This window comes from Orycteropus afer, unplaced genomic scaffold (assembly GCF_000298275.1).
Source record: "Orycteropus afer afer isolate SDZICR_OR568_19922 unplaced genomic scaffold, OryAfe1.0 scaffold00042, whole genome shotgun sequence".
Lineage (NCBI taxonomy): Eukaryota > Metazoa > Chordata > Mammalia > Tubulidentata > Orycteropodidae > Orycteropus > Orycteropus afer.
The window spans coordinates 3,554,603-3,568,346 of NW_006921629.1; the positions used below are offsets into that span (position 1 = coordinate 3,554,603).

At 39.4% G+C, this 13,744-nt stretch overlaps 1 protein-coding gene across 1 annotated transcript in view; it reads left to right on the forward strand.

Annotated features, from left to right (window-relative positions):
• Positions 1-13,520: 13,520 nt before the first annotated feature.
• The window catches only part of CUNH17orf75 (chromosome unknown C17orf75 homolog), a 10,913-nt gene continuing 10,689 nt past the window's right edge, over positions 13,521-13,744 (forward strand). Inside the window, exon 1 of the mRNA XM_007937334.2 lies at positions 13,521-13,660. Coding sequence (XP_007935525.1) covers positions 13,521-13,660 — 140 coding nt within the window. The remainder of the gene's footprint in view (positions 13,661-13,744) is intronic.

Genomic DNA, 13,744 nt, shown 5'->3' on the forward strand with positions numbered 1-13,744 from the left:
TTATTCATAATCACCAAAAACGTAGCAGTCAAAATGCCCTTCAATAAGTGAACAGGTATACATACATACAATGGGATATTACTCAGCAAGAAAAATAAATGAGGTGTTAAACTAGGAAAAGACATGGATGAACCTTAGATACAACATACTGCTGAGTAAAAGAAGCCAGTTTGAAAAGATTATGTATTGTATGGTTCCAAAAATTTGACATCCTGAAAAGGCAAAGCTATAGAGATAGTAAAAAGTTGAAAGGGAGGGGAGTTGAGTAGGTGAAGCACAGGAGATTTTTTAAGGTGATGAATGTTGCAGACCGGGTAAGTGAAATGAGACACAAAGAGACAAACACACATGGACAATACACTTCTGAAAAGGGATGAAAGCCAATTCTTTAAATTCTAGTCTAAATTGTTCTCTTTGATCTGTCTTTTTCCCATGCCAGAGATAACAGGGATCTGTGTTTTTACTTTTTCAGATTGTTCTCTTCTGAGAACAGTGCGTGCACCTGTTTCTCTTTATCAGCCCTTCTGTTTGCAGATCCGGCTTCCTGTCTCATCTGTGAGTCCAGGATTTGAAGAGTTCAATCTGAGTTCCAGATCCTTTAATGCACCCAGTGCTTTCAAATGGGTGCTTCCCCTTGCTGCTTTCTGAGCTAAAGGGGAATATTCCAGCAAGTCCCTACATTTCCCCCCTTTTTATTTTAGATGACTGGGCTTCTACAATGTCGTAGGGGAGTTCTAATTTCATATCTTTGATTCATGGCTTGTCGTCTTTGTTTCCAGCACTGGAAGACTAAAAAACAAACAAATATAATTATTATAAGTGATCCTCCATTTAGTGCTGTCATGGAAAATAATCCCTTGGCCCATCCAATGGGATTCAATTCTGATAACCCTTTTGCTATGCCTTCTAGGACCTCTTCCCCAGTTATTTCTGAAAAATCTTTAGAAAATGCTTGAGTAATACTTTCTCCTAATTGATCAATTTGTAAAGTTAGGTTTCTGTGTCCCCATAAATAATCTTTTATCTCCGTCCAATTTCTACTTTCATTAAATTGAACAGGGGTTACGCATATCTGCGTAAAATTCCAATCACATTTCAAAACTGCACGGGTTTTTAGTATATGTACTTGTTCCCCTAACCATGTAACAACTTGTTTTAAGTCCAATAACTCTTGATAAATTTGAGAATGTAAATTATGCTGTTGCTGCCACAATTCAAAAGAGTGTTTATGCCATTCTTGAACTTGTTGTGCAGTTTGCATTCCTTGTTGCAAAGCCACTCCTGCTACAGAGGCAGTGGTGGCAATAGCTATTATTCCTAATACTATAGCTATAATTATTCCAATAGCTCTTTTCGTTCTATGTGAGATTGTTCGTAAGATATCATATACATGAGATAATCCTGCTGACTGACTCCAAGGTCTAGTCAAATTTACTGGAATACATATCTGAGATCTACTTCTTAGTATATATATACTTTCTGAGGAAAAATTAATATGTATTGAAGTATTTAAACATGTATAAAAGGTGCAATTAGCTGTACAATTAATAAGTCCAGTAGGTACATCCCAACTAATTTGTCCTTTAAGGAGCACATAGGGAAGTTTAACGCAAGCCTGGACATATTTACTTTCATTCTTCAATAACTGTATATGAATACTTCCATTATTGGTTATATTTATGGTCATATTTCCAACCCATGTATGTAATGGTTCTAAAGCTGCCATCAATTTCCATAGCTGACCTTGAAAAGTTAAGGAATCATTAGAATGAAGCATGGGTGGAGTCATACCAGTATCATACCACACCACAGTTTCATTAGCATCATTGGGTAAGGAATTATTACTTTTATGCCATTTTAAAGGAATGTTAGAGAATTTTTCCCTTAAATCACTATGCGGACTCCAGTCAACCTGTTGTTTTCCATTGACCAGAATCTTTGCCGATTTTCCTCGACACTGAGTCCAGGAAAAATGAGTTATTCTGGGATCTATATTAGGTAAAGAACAGAAAGGTATCAAAGGAGATAGATGAGAAATATTGGTATAATTAAGAATCTTAAAGCTTTTTGCAGATAATAAGAACAAATGAGCAGCGACATGAGAATGATTATACTGTAAACCCCATGCCTCATGCGAAGGTTGAAGACAATGACTGCCATTTCCTATACAAATGGGCATTTGTCGACTACCAAATTCATACTTGCTAACATTCAATCCTTCCTCGTGAGGATATGTGGGTAAATCAGAGTCATAAGGGCTTGGCATCCATAAAGTTTCATTAGAATATACTGGGATTTCACTCTCTCCCCACGAGACTGCTTGGAAAAGAGGGGGATAGGGAACATATGCCCAATAGGTAAATTCAGCAGATTCTCCTACCTGGCAGGTGACTATCGCCACCATAGCCAAAAACAAAGTAGAAGCTGAGACTCATTGACCAGCCTGCTGTACTGCTTTCTCAGCCTTTTCGGTCAATTTCTTTATCTGACCCCAGGTAGGTGGTTTAGTGGTCCTAGTGCCATAAGTATACATGCGTGCTTGAAGATTCAGTTCACGAAACATCTGCAGGAAATCTTTATCCCCGGGTCTCTTGGCCATGGCGCAATTTCAGCCTCTTAGTCGGCAACCACTCACAAGTGTTTCCTGTTGAGACATAAGCATAACCTCGACCCCAATGCAAAACTTGTCCAGGTAACCAATTACCTTCTAAAGTTTTGTAAAGAATATGTTGAGCATTTTCCAATAAATTCGGTTGCCCTGATTTTTGAAAATGAGTAACGGCTGTCGACTCTTGAAACCACCCCATTGATTTAAAAAATTTAAATAAGACTCTGTTTATATAATCTCTAGGACTGATACCTATATTCCCCCCTTTTTGTTTTTGTAATTGTAATTTTAAAGTTCGATTTGCTCGTTCAATAATAGCTTGACCTGTACTGTTAAAGGGGATACCTGTTATGTGCTGAATCTTATGTAAGGCAAAAAAGTGTGATAGTTTTCGTGACAAATACGTAGGTGCATTGTCAGTTTTAATAATTGACAGTATTCCCATAACTGCGAAACAAGATAATAAATGAGTAATAACAGAGTCAGCTTTTTCAGAGGCTGGGGGGTAGCCCATTGAAAGTGAGAATGAGTATCAATAGAATGATGTATATATTTTAATTTTCCAAAGGGTGGAAATTGTACAACATCCATTTGCCATATCTGATTTGATTGTAACCACCTAGGGTTACATCCAGGAGGCAAAGAATACCCATGAATGGAATGACATATATCACATGTACAGATAATAATATCCTGTGCTTGTTGTCTAGTTAATTGATATCGTTTTTGTAATCCTTTGGCATTAGTATGATGTAACTGATGCTCATGTGAAGCTTCTTGAATATTTGCAACTAGTAAGGAGTCAATATTTGAATTTCCTTGAGCCAATGGCCCCGGAAGAGAAGAATGAGAATGAATATGTGTAATAAAAAGAGGATTGTTTCTATGTAATAATACATGTTGCACCTTTATAAACAAAGATAATAAAACATCTTCAGAAGAGTCAGGTAAATAAACAAATGGTAATTGTTGAACAGTATAAACTGCATATTGTGAATCACTGATAATGTTTAGTGCACAAGAAAAATCAGATAATGCCATGAGAATAGCAAATAATTCACCTTGTTGAACTGAAGTGTGGGGAAAATGTGACACACGTGATTTTAAATTAGACCAATAACCTGCCTTACCAGATTTGGAAGCATCTGTAAAAACTGTAGGTCCTTCCACCAGTTCTCGAGATATATAAGACATAGGCACTATATTATGAGTTTTAAGAAATGAAAACAATTTATGTGAGGGATAATGATTAGAGAATTGACCCACAAAATCAGCACAAGCTATCTGCCAGTTAATGTTGAATTCATAACATTGTTGTATATCTTTATTGGACAGTTGAGTTATTATAGTAGAAGGATCATATCCAATTGTCTGCACTGGTGGTGGCCTTTGGCAACTAGTGATGTGATTTTATCGATATATGTCACCAGCCTTTTATTATGTTTGTTAGGCAGGAATAACCACTCTAATAAAATATTAGTTTGTCCAATTGCAGCAGAAGGGGAATGTGGAGTATGAAAAATAATCAACACTAAGGGTAGTTTTGGCTCAAATCTGTCTGTAAATGCTTTCTTCAACTAATTTCAACTCTTTTTGTGCTTCAGGAGTTAGATGTCTAGGACTATTCAAATCAGAATCTCCCTCCAGAATTTTAAACAAATGAATAAGTGAGTAAGTAGGAATTCCCAAAGGTCTGAGCCAATTAATGTCTCCTAAAAGCTTCTGAAAGTCATTTAATGTACGCAAAGAATCAGTTTGAATAGCCAGTTTTTGAGGTTTTATTTTTGTTTCAGATAATTGATATCCTAGATAATTTATAGGCATTTTATTTTGTATCTTTTCAGGTGCAATAATTAATTTATATAAAGCCAATTGAGTCATCAAGAACTGATAGGACAATTGAAGTAGTTCGGCTGTTTCAGCTGTTAGTAATGTATCATCCATATAATGATATAAATGAATGGAAGGAAAATTTTCTCTGATAGGCTGTAAAGCTCTATCACCAAATTCTTGGCATAGAGTAGGGCTATTTAACATTCCTTGGGGTAGAACTCTCCACTGATAACGTTGATTAGGCCACCCGTTATTATACTCAGGAATAGCAAAAGCAAATTTTTCTTTATCTTGGAGAGGAATAGTGAAAAAACAGTCTTTTAAATCCAATACCATTAAAGGCCATGTAGCAGGAATTAGAGCAGGATTAGGAATTCCTGGCTGTAAGGGTCCCATTGGTTTAATACATTTATTAGCCTCTCGCAAATCTATTAAAAAACGCCATTTTCCACTCTTTTTCTTAATGACAAACAGGAGAATTCCATGGAGAAACAGAAGGTTCAATATGCTCGGTTTGTAGTTGTTCAGAAACTAAAGTTTTTAGTGCCTCCAGCTTTTCCTTTGGTAACGGCCACTGTTCAGTCCATACTGGCTTTTCCTGTAACCACTCTAAGGCAAGCACCTGAGGCCTTACCTGAACAGTGGCTGCACATTTAAATTTCTTTTTTCAACAGTAGAGAAAGGGTTATAGCCCATGTTAGACATAATGTTTTTAGCTTGAGGAGATAAATGGGGTATAGTTAGATATGCTCCAAATTGTTGTAATAAATCTCTTCCCCCACAAATTCACCGGAATGTCCACAATATAAAAAGGGACAAGGGCCTTTTGTCCTTCGGGCCCGATACAGCTTAAGGGGATTTCACTTTGAAACACCTGATGTACTTTTCCTAAACCGGGAAGATCTACCTGTACCTCCTTTTCTTTCCAGTGAGGTGGTCAATGTGGCATTCTTATAATGGAAACATTGGCCCTAGTATCTACCAATCCCGTAAAGGAGGTGTCCGGTATCATCAATGTTAAAACAGGTCACATATCACTGATCAAAGTCTCCCAAAATATTTTCTTTCCTGTACTGACAAAACTTCCTTCTCTTTTCTGAGATACCGTAGGGAAAGCTATGTAAGGTAAAAGCAATATTTGAGTGATATGCTCATTTTCTGAAATGTTCATGGTTGGAAGAACAGAAGCCATAATCTTAATTTCTCCTGTAAAATCTGAATCAATAATTCCAATATGAATAATTAAACCTCTTAAGGTAGAACTACTTCTTCCAACTATTAGCCCCACAGTGTTTTCGGGTATTGGCCCGTATATTCCGGTGGATAATTTATAAACTCCTCCCACAGGAGATAAAGTGTAATCATGGGAGACACTCAAATCAGCCTCAGCACTCCCCTCTGTAGCGGCTCTCAAGTCAGATAATGTTAAATATCGTTGCTCATCTGGTGAGCCACTCCATTGCTCACGGGAAACTGAAGTCCTGTTGTTTTGTTGGCCGGGGCCCAGGACTGTGGCCCCCAAGACCCTTTCCCTACTTATTAAAGGGGAGAGGGTTGCCGTGTTTGTCTCGTTGACATCAACATTCGTTGGTCCAATGTTTACCCAAGCCACATTGTCTACAAAGACCTGGGGGTTCCTTTTTAAATCCTTCTGGCTTAAGTTTGGCTCTCTTACACTCCCTTTTTATATGCCCAGGTTTACCACAATTGTAACAAAATGGTCTTTGTACCCCTTTCTGAATTGCTACAGCTAATAATTCAGCATGATATGTGGCTCCTCCTATTCCCGCGCACGCTCGGATATATTCATCTATAGAAGCTCCACTAGCTTTTAGGGGTCGTAGTACTTTCTGACAGTCTGGGTTAGCATTTTCAAAAGCTAATACCCTTAATAGCGTTAAAGCAGCCTGATTAACCCCTAAACTTCTAAATACTGCATCCTTGAGTCTTGACAAAAAATCTGGGTACGGTTCAGTAGCACTTTGGAATGTCTTAGTAAATAAAGGAGCAACTTTACCAGATACCTCTATTTTCATCCATGATTTCAAAACTATCATTTTCACTTGGGTAAGTGTCAATTAATCAGAGGCCTCGGCTTGAGCTTTCAAAGAAGCAAAAGCTCTGGTGGGTGCTGGTTAATTCCTCCTCGTTAGCCCCAGGAGGGTTTTGTGCGGCATTTCTCCTAGCATGGATGGTGGCTTCTTCATACCACCAACTTTTTAACTGTAACCATTGTGATCCCTCCAAGACCGTCTTGCAAATAGTTTCCCAGTCAACTGGTAGTAATAATTGTTCACTAGCTAATGATTGGAGGAGTCCCAAAACAAATGGAGACTGTGGGCCGTAGTTTTGAACTGCATATTTTATATCTTTTAAGACTTTAAAAGTCAAAGCCTGATAATTAACATTCCATCCTCCTTGAGGTATTGAGCATTAGGAGGAAAATGTCGAATTACAGGAAACAAAGAAAATTCAGGGGGTTCTTTCTCAGGGAAAGGAGGTCCCTTTTGGTCAAATTGAGAATCAGGGAAAACAAAATTTCTTCCTGTAACTGTACACAGAGGGGGAGGTGGAGCAAACGCGGGATAATTGAACATAGGTAAAGGAGGAGCCGAAGGCTTGGTTTCCTTTTCATTAGTCTTAGTTAAAAACTGTTTCATTAGAGAAATCAATTGTTTAATCTCAGTAGTTTCATTAGAGGAAGTATTTTGTAAAGTGTCAGATTTCTGAGAAAAGGAATCTGTGAGCATATCATTGGGAGGAGGAGGGAAATCAGGACTTCCTCCTACTTCATCATATATATGTTCAGAAAGGTCGGGTAATGAGGTAGCACAATCTACTTTATTTATTACGGGAGCATCACCTCTTTCAGAATCTGTCTCAAGCAACTCTAATGCTTGGGTAACTGCACTACATACATACTATAGTCTTAGAGGTATAACATCGCCTCTTTGATGAGTTAAACGTAAATCCTTTATTGTTGCCAAATTTTTCTATTTAATTGTACCTGAGGCTGAAAATGGAACCAATAACAATGCTTCTGAATAAGTTCAAATAATTCATGAAGAGTTTTGTCTTTTACAGAAAACCCTACAGAATGTAACAACCCTTTCAGTAATTGCAAATATTCCTCAGTAACTATTGAGGTATTATTCCCCATATTGCTGGAGATTCAACAATCGCAGTATTCTGCTTACCCGAAGTCGATCCCTCACCGGTTTCACTTACCTCTCTTCGAGCCCCACGTTGGGCGCCAAATGTGCAGACCGGGTAAGTAAAATGAGACACAAAGAGACACACACACACATAGACGATACAAGACTGCAGCCCCGATGTGAGCTGCAACTTTATTTTTATACACTTCTGAAAAGGGATGAAAGCCAATTCTTTGAGTTCTAGTCTAAATTGTACTCTTCTTTTTCCCACGCCAGAAATAACAAGGATCTGTGTTTTTACTTCATCAGATTGTTCTCTTCTGAGAACAGTACGTGCACATGTTTCTCTTTATCAGCCCTTCTGTTTGCAGATCCGGCTTCCTGTCTCGTCTGCCAGTCCAGGATTTCAAAAGTTCAATCTGAGTTCCAGATCCTTTAATGCACCCAGTGCTTTCAAATGGGTGCTTCCCCTTGCTGCTTTCTGAGCCAAAGGGGAATATTCCAGCAAGTCCCTACACGTGTTCATTACTATCAGACATATGCTGTTAATGCACAAAATAGTCGGATAGTAGGTTTTTTACTATTGTCATAATTGTAAGATGTCAGATAACGAGATACTTAATAAGTGAGGAGTAGATGCATTGTTAGTTGCCAACAAGTCAATTCGAACTCCTAGATTTTACCCAACTGGTTTGAAAATGTGTATCAACACAAAAACATGCATATAAATGTTTATGGCAACTTTATTCATAATCACCAAAAATGTAGCAGTCAAAATGCCCTTCAATAAGTGAACAGGTATACATACGTACAATGGGATATGAGGTGTTAAACCAGGAAAAGACACAGATGAACCTTAGCTACAACATACTGCTGAGTAAAAGAAGCCAGTTTGAAAAGATTATGTATTGTATGGTTCCAAAAATTTGACATCCTGAAAAGGCAAAGCTATAGAGATAGTAAAAAGCCGAAAGGGAGGGGAGTTGAATAGGTGAAGCACAGGAGATTTTTTAAGGTGGTGAAACTATTCCGATCATACTGTAATGGTGGATACATGACATTACACGTTTATAAAAAACCTGTCTGAAACTTCATAGAACTTTTTAACACAGAGTGAAGATACACAATAGTCTGTGACAAGAGAATCTAATTGTATTATAAATGTATGAAACCACCGTTGTGAAGTGAGTGGGGGGACAACCCTCTTTAGAATAAGTGGGTTCTAGAAAACTAGTAGCAAAAGAAACTGCACATAAGCACTGTACTATAGTTGTGCCTATGGCATTTGACTGCTAACCAGAAGGTGGTGGTTCAGATCCACCAGGCACTCCTTGGAAGGTAGGTTGGGCAATCTCCTTCTGTAGTGATAACGCTTTGGAAACCCAAGGAGGGGTTGCTGAGTCAGATCTGACTCCATGGTAGTGGTTGTGTTTTTTATAGAGATATGGGTTATAATTCTGACACTGCTATACGTGTATACTGGAATTGAGTAAATGAATAGCAGGTAGTGGGAGCCATGTTTCTCATTGTTGAAGTGGAAATTTACAGATAAGCAAAAGAAGGAGGCCAAAATGACCCATGTGGTAATGAATTAACAGTTGGGATATCACTCATTTTAGCTTAGTATAGATATATATGGTTACATATAGAAATATGGATAGATATGTGCACATGTATGGGTTAGACATACATATATTTCATTGTTCTCTGTTGAGAGCATCTAGAAGCAATGACACCCCAGTAGCAATTAGCACACATAGTACCCAGATCTTAGTTTCTAATGCCATTCTCCTATAAAAGGAAACAGGATTTCTTGGAGAAATGACTAATTCCAGGAGTGGGGCAAGAAATATACTAGATGAGTCTGGAGCATCTTGTGGTGTTATAAAATAAGGAAGTACTCAAAAATATTTTTATCATGAAACTATTACCACAGCATCTTGATTCTTGTAGTTGTATAGTATTGAAGTCAGATAATGGAAGTCCTCCAACTTTGTTCTTCATTACTAAAGTTGTTTTGGCTAGATCCTGAAGATTCAAAGATGAATACGGTCTCTCCATTGCTGTTTCATACTCCTCACCTTGATACTCTTTTCTTTCTAAAACCTGGTATCAACCAATTTTCTAGATTTTTTCCATACGCTAGTCCTCTTAGAGCTCTGGTGGCGTAGTGCCTAAGGCACTTGACTGCTAACCAGAAGGCTGGCAGTTCAAACCCACCAGCCACTCCTCAGAAGGAAGGTCAGGCAACCTACTTCTGGAGTAATACTGCCTCAGAGACCCAAGGAGGGGTCGCTATAAGTCGAGTCCAACTCGATGGCACTTAACAACAACAATTCCTCTTAGCAAACCACACATTATGGCCAAAGCGAATCACCCACTGTTCTGAAAATATGCCTAGTGCTAGTGTTGTTGCAGGAGGCTATGGGTGGTGCAAATTGTTAAGCGCTCAGCTACTAATCAAAAGGGTGGCAGTTCAAATTCACCCAGCAGTGCCTTGGAAGAAAGGCCTGGTGGGTGATCTACTTCTGAAAGATTACAGCTATTGAAAACCCAGTGCAACACAGTTAATTCTACTTTGAATCACATGGGGTCGCCATTAGTTAGAATCAACTCAAAAAGTAACTGGTTCAGTTTTTGATTTTTTAGTATTGTTACACCTCTATGCCTTTGCTTATGTGGTTCCCTCTGCCTGGAATGTCCATCTTACCTGACTGGAATATGCCCAAATGTTCTATCAGTCTTATAAGTATATGTAAATAATGATTGTGTTGATGACAACAATGTCAAATTTGGTATTTATGTTTGTGCCAGATAGTATGCTAAACACTTTAGATGAATTGTTTCATTTCCTTCTTATAACAAGTCAGTGAGATAGGTGATATTTTTCCCATTTTACAGATGAGAAAAATGAGATACAGGGTGATTTAGTAACCTGTCCAAGACCACACAGTCAGTAGCAGAGCTGGGATTCAAGGGCAAGTCAGCTTAGCCCTAAAATCCTATGTTGATCAAAGCCAGGCCTGCTTTCCTAAGTACGCACCATCAGCACAGTCCTGTGCATAGGGCCTGTAGTGTTTTCAAAGGCCTATGAAAATGGTTGAGACCTGGGGGAAAAAACTTTTCAAAATATGATAAGAAAACAAAACAATGGAACTAATATCTATTCAATTCAATGGCTAGAAAACAATATATATCAGCAATTTATCCTCAACTAATTTGTATAAAAAGTATTGGGGTTTAAATTTCACTCTGCTGCTTATTACTATTTTACCTTGGGAAAGTTACATACTTTGGGCCTTGGGTTTACTCATCTGCAAGGTCAGCACCTAACAACAAGTGGGATAATAATATCTATGCCCATGGGGTTGTGAGAATTAAATGATTTCATATTTATAAAGTACTTAGAAGACTCCTGACACATAATAAATGCTCAGTAAATGCTAGCTAGCTATCACAGTTATAAGGAGCCCTGATGGTGTAACTGTTAAGATCTCAGCTGCTAACTGAAAGGTTGGCAGTTGAACCCACCCCGTGGCTCCACAGGTGAGAGACCTGCTAATCTGTTCCTATAAAGATTCCGAAAACCAAACTCACTGCCCTCGAGTGAGATCCCACTCATAGCAACCCCTCCTTGGGTTTCCAAGGCAGTATCACTGCAGAAGTAGGTTGTCCAACCACCAAGGAGTGGCTGCTCTGTCACAAGGATGCTAAAAAAAAAAAAAAAAAAAAAAACTCACTGCAAGTCCATTACAACTCATAGTGACTCTTCCTTGGGTTTCTGAGGCAGTATCTCTATGGAAGAATCATTATGGGAGACTCGTTGGAGGAAAAATAATTAACGCCCTGTGATATGCTGATGATACAACTTTGCTTGTTGAAAAGTGAGGATGACTTGAAGCACTTACTGATGAAGATTGAAGAATACAGTCTGCAGTATGGATTACATCTCAATATAAAGAAACCATCCTCACAACTGAACTTACAAGCAGCATCACACTAAATGGAGAAAAGATTGAAGTTGTCAAAGAATTCACATTGCTTGGTTCTACAATCATCACCAATGGAAACAACAGTCAGGATATCGGACGACATATGGCAGTGGGCAATTCGTCTGCAAAGGACCTCTTTCAAGTGCTGAGGAGCAAGGATATCTCCTTAAGGACTAAGGTGTGCCTGACACAAGCCATGATATTTTCAGTCGCCTCATATGCATGTGAGAGCTGGACAATGAATACGGAAGACTAAAGAAGAATTGATGATTTTGAGTTGTGGTGCTGGCGAAGAATGCTGAAAGTACCATGGACTGCTAAAAGAACTAACAAATCTGTCCTGGAGGAAGTACAGCCGTAATGGTCCTTGGAAGCGAGAATGGCCAGACTTCATCTCACCTACTTTGGTCATGTTGTCAGAAGGGACCATTCCCTGGAGAAAGAAGTCATGCTTGGTAAGATGGAGGGTCGATTAAAGAGGGGAAGGCCCTCAACGAGATGGATTGACACAGTGGCTGTGGCAATGGGCTTAAGTATAGCAAGGGTTGCCCAGCTGGCGCGGGACAGGGCGATGTTTCATTCTGCTGTGCATAGGGCCACTATGAGTCGAACACAACTCGAAGGCACCTAACAACAACAACATTTCTACAGAAGTAGATTGCCCAGTCTTCTGAGGAGTGGCTGGTGGATTTGATCCCCCAGCCCTCTGGTTAGCAGTCAAATGTCCTAGGCACTACGGCACCAGAGCTCCCCACAAGGGTACTACGTGTTGAAAATTGAATCGATAGCACCTGGCAACATCTGACAACAGCTGAAATGTAGGACGATATATCATCATTTTCATTTGCTATTGAGCATTTTATTTATGTATCTTGCATTTTTATAACTTCTGTGAACTGCCTATTTTCTATTTTTTAAATTAATTGATGAGAACCCACCATCAATTATATGTGTTGAAAATAGTTTTCCCAGGTTCTCATCTTGTGTTTTTACTTTGGGGCACACAGAAGTATTTCATTTTCATAGGCAGTTTGGTCCCCACCCCCCCTGTATAGTTTCTGCATGTTTTATGTGTAGAATGGCCTTCTTCATGTCAAGAAATTTTCTAATTCTCCCATATTTTCACCTAGTTTTGTTGTTTTTGTTTTTGCTTCATTTTAAATTCTTAGATCTTTGATCAAACTCTGTGTGTGTGTGTGTGTGTAAGGAGTGAGGTAGGAAAGCAGTTTTATTCTTTTCCACGTGGCTAGCTAATTGTACCACCTTTGTCACAAACTAATTCTCTTAGACAGATAGAGGGGAAAAGTGTGTTAAATGAGAAATGGCAAAAGTTTTTCAGTAAAGGTGAACTCAATACATCTGCTAGTTGAACTCCAGACTTTGTGGAGCCAAGGGACCAACATGAACCCCTGAAATTATTACCCTGAGATAATCTCTAAAATTTAAACCAAAAATACTCCTCAAAGTCTTAAAACCAAATAGTTAAGCTTAAGTAGTAAGAGATGTCTTCCTTGAACATTATACTCTTTTAAGAGCTACCTCTATATTGGATCAAATTGACTACAGCAACGGAAAGATGAGATAGGAATCTGTGGGAGGCAGTGAGTTTATGTAAATGTGGAGGAGAATGAGAATGGTTGCACAACTGGAAGAATGCAATCAATATTCCTGAATTGTACATGTACAAAGGGTTGAATTGTTACATGTTTTTCTGTGTGTATTCTCAACAACAACCGGAAAAAAAAAAACCACCTGCTTGCCAGCCCCTGTGGGGAAAAAAAACCTAAGCCAGTTTCCTTGTCTGAGAACCCGGGGAAATCAGCGGAACGTAGATGTGCGAGGGCTAGGAACCACACGAGCTGGGCCACCAAGGACTGTACGGCAGCAGGGAGCAGTTTGGTGGGGACACAAGGCCGCTCAGAGGCCGCTGCGATGCTCCCCTCTTTGCAGGAATCGCTGGATGGGGATGAAAAGGAGGTAGAGAGCAGCGAGGAGGGCGGCTCCGCGGAGGAGCGGAGACTGGAGCCCCAGCCCAGCAGTCACTACAGTCTCTACAGCTACCACAGCAGCAGGTGGGGATACCCCGGCCGGCCGGCCCTGAAGCCCCGCGGCCCCGCCCCGGTCTGGTCCCGGCCCGCCGCCGGGCCTTGCACCCC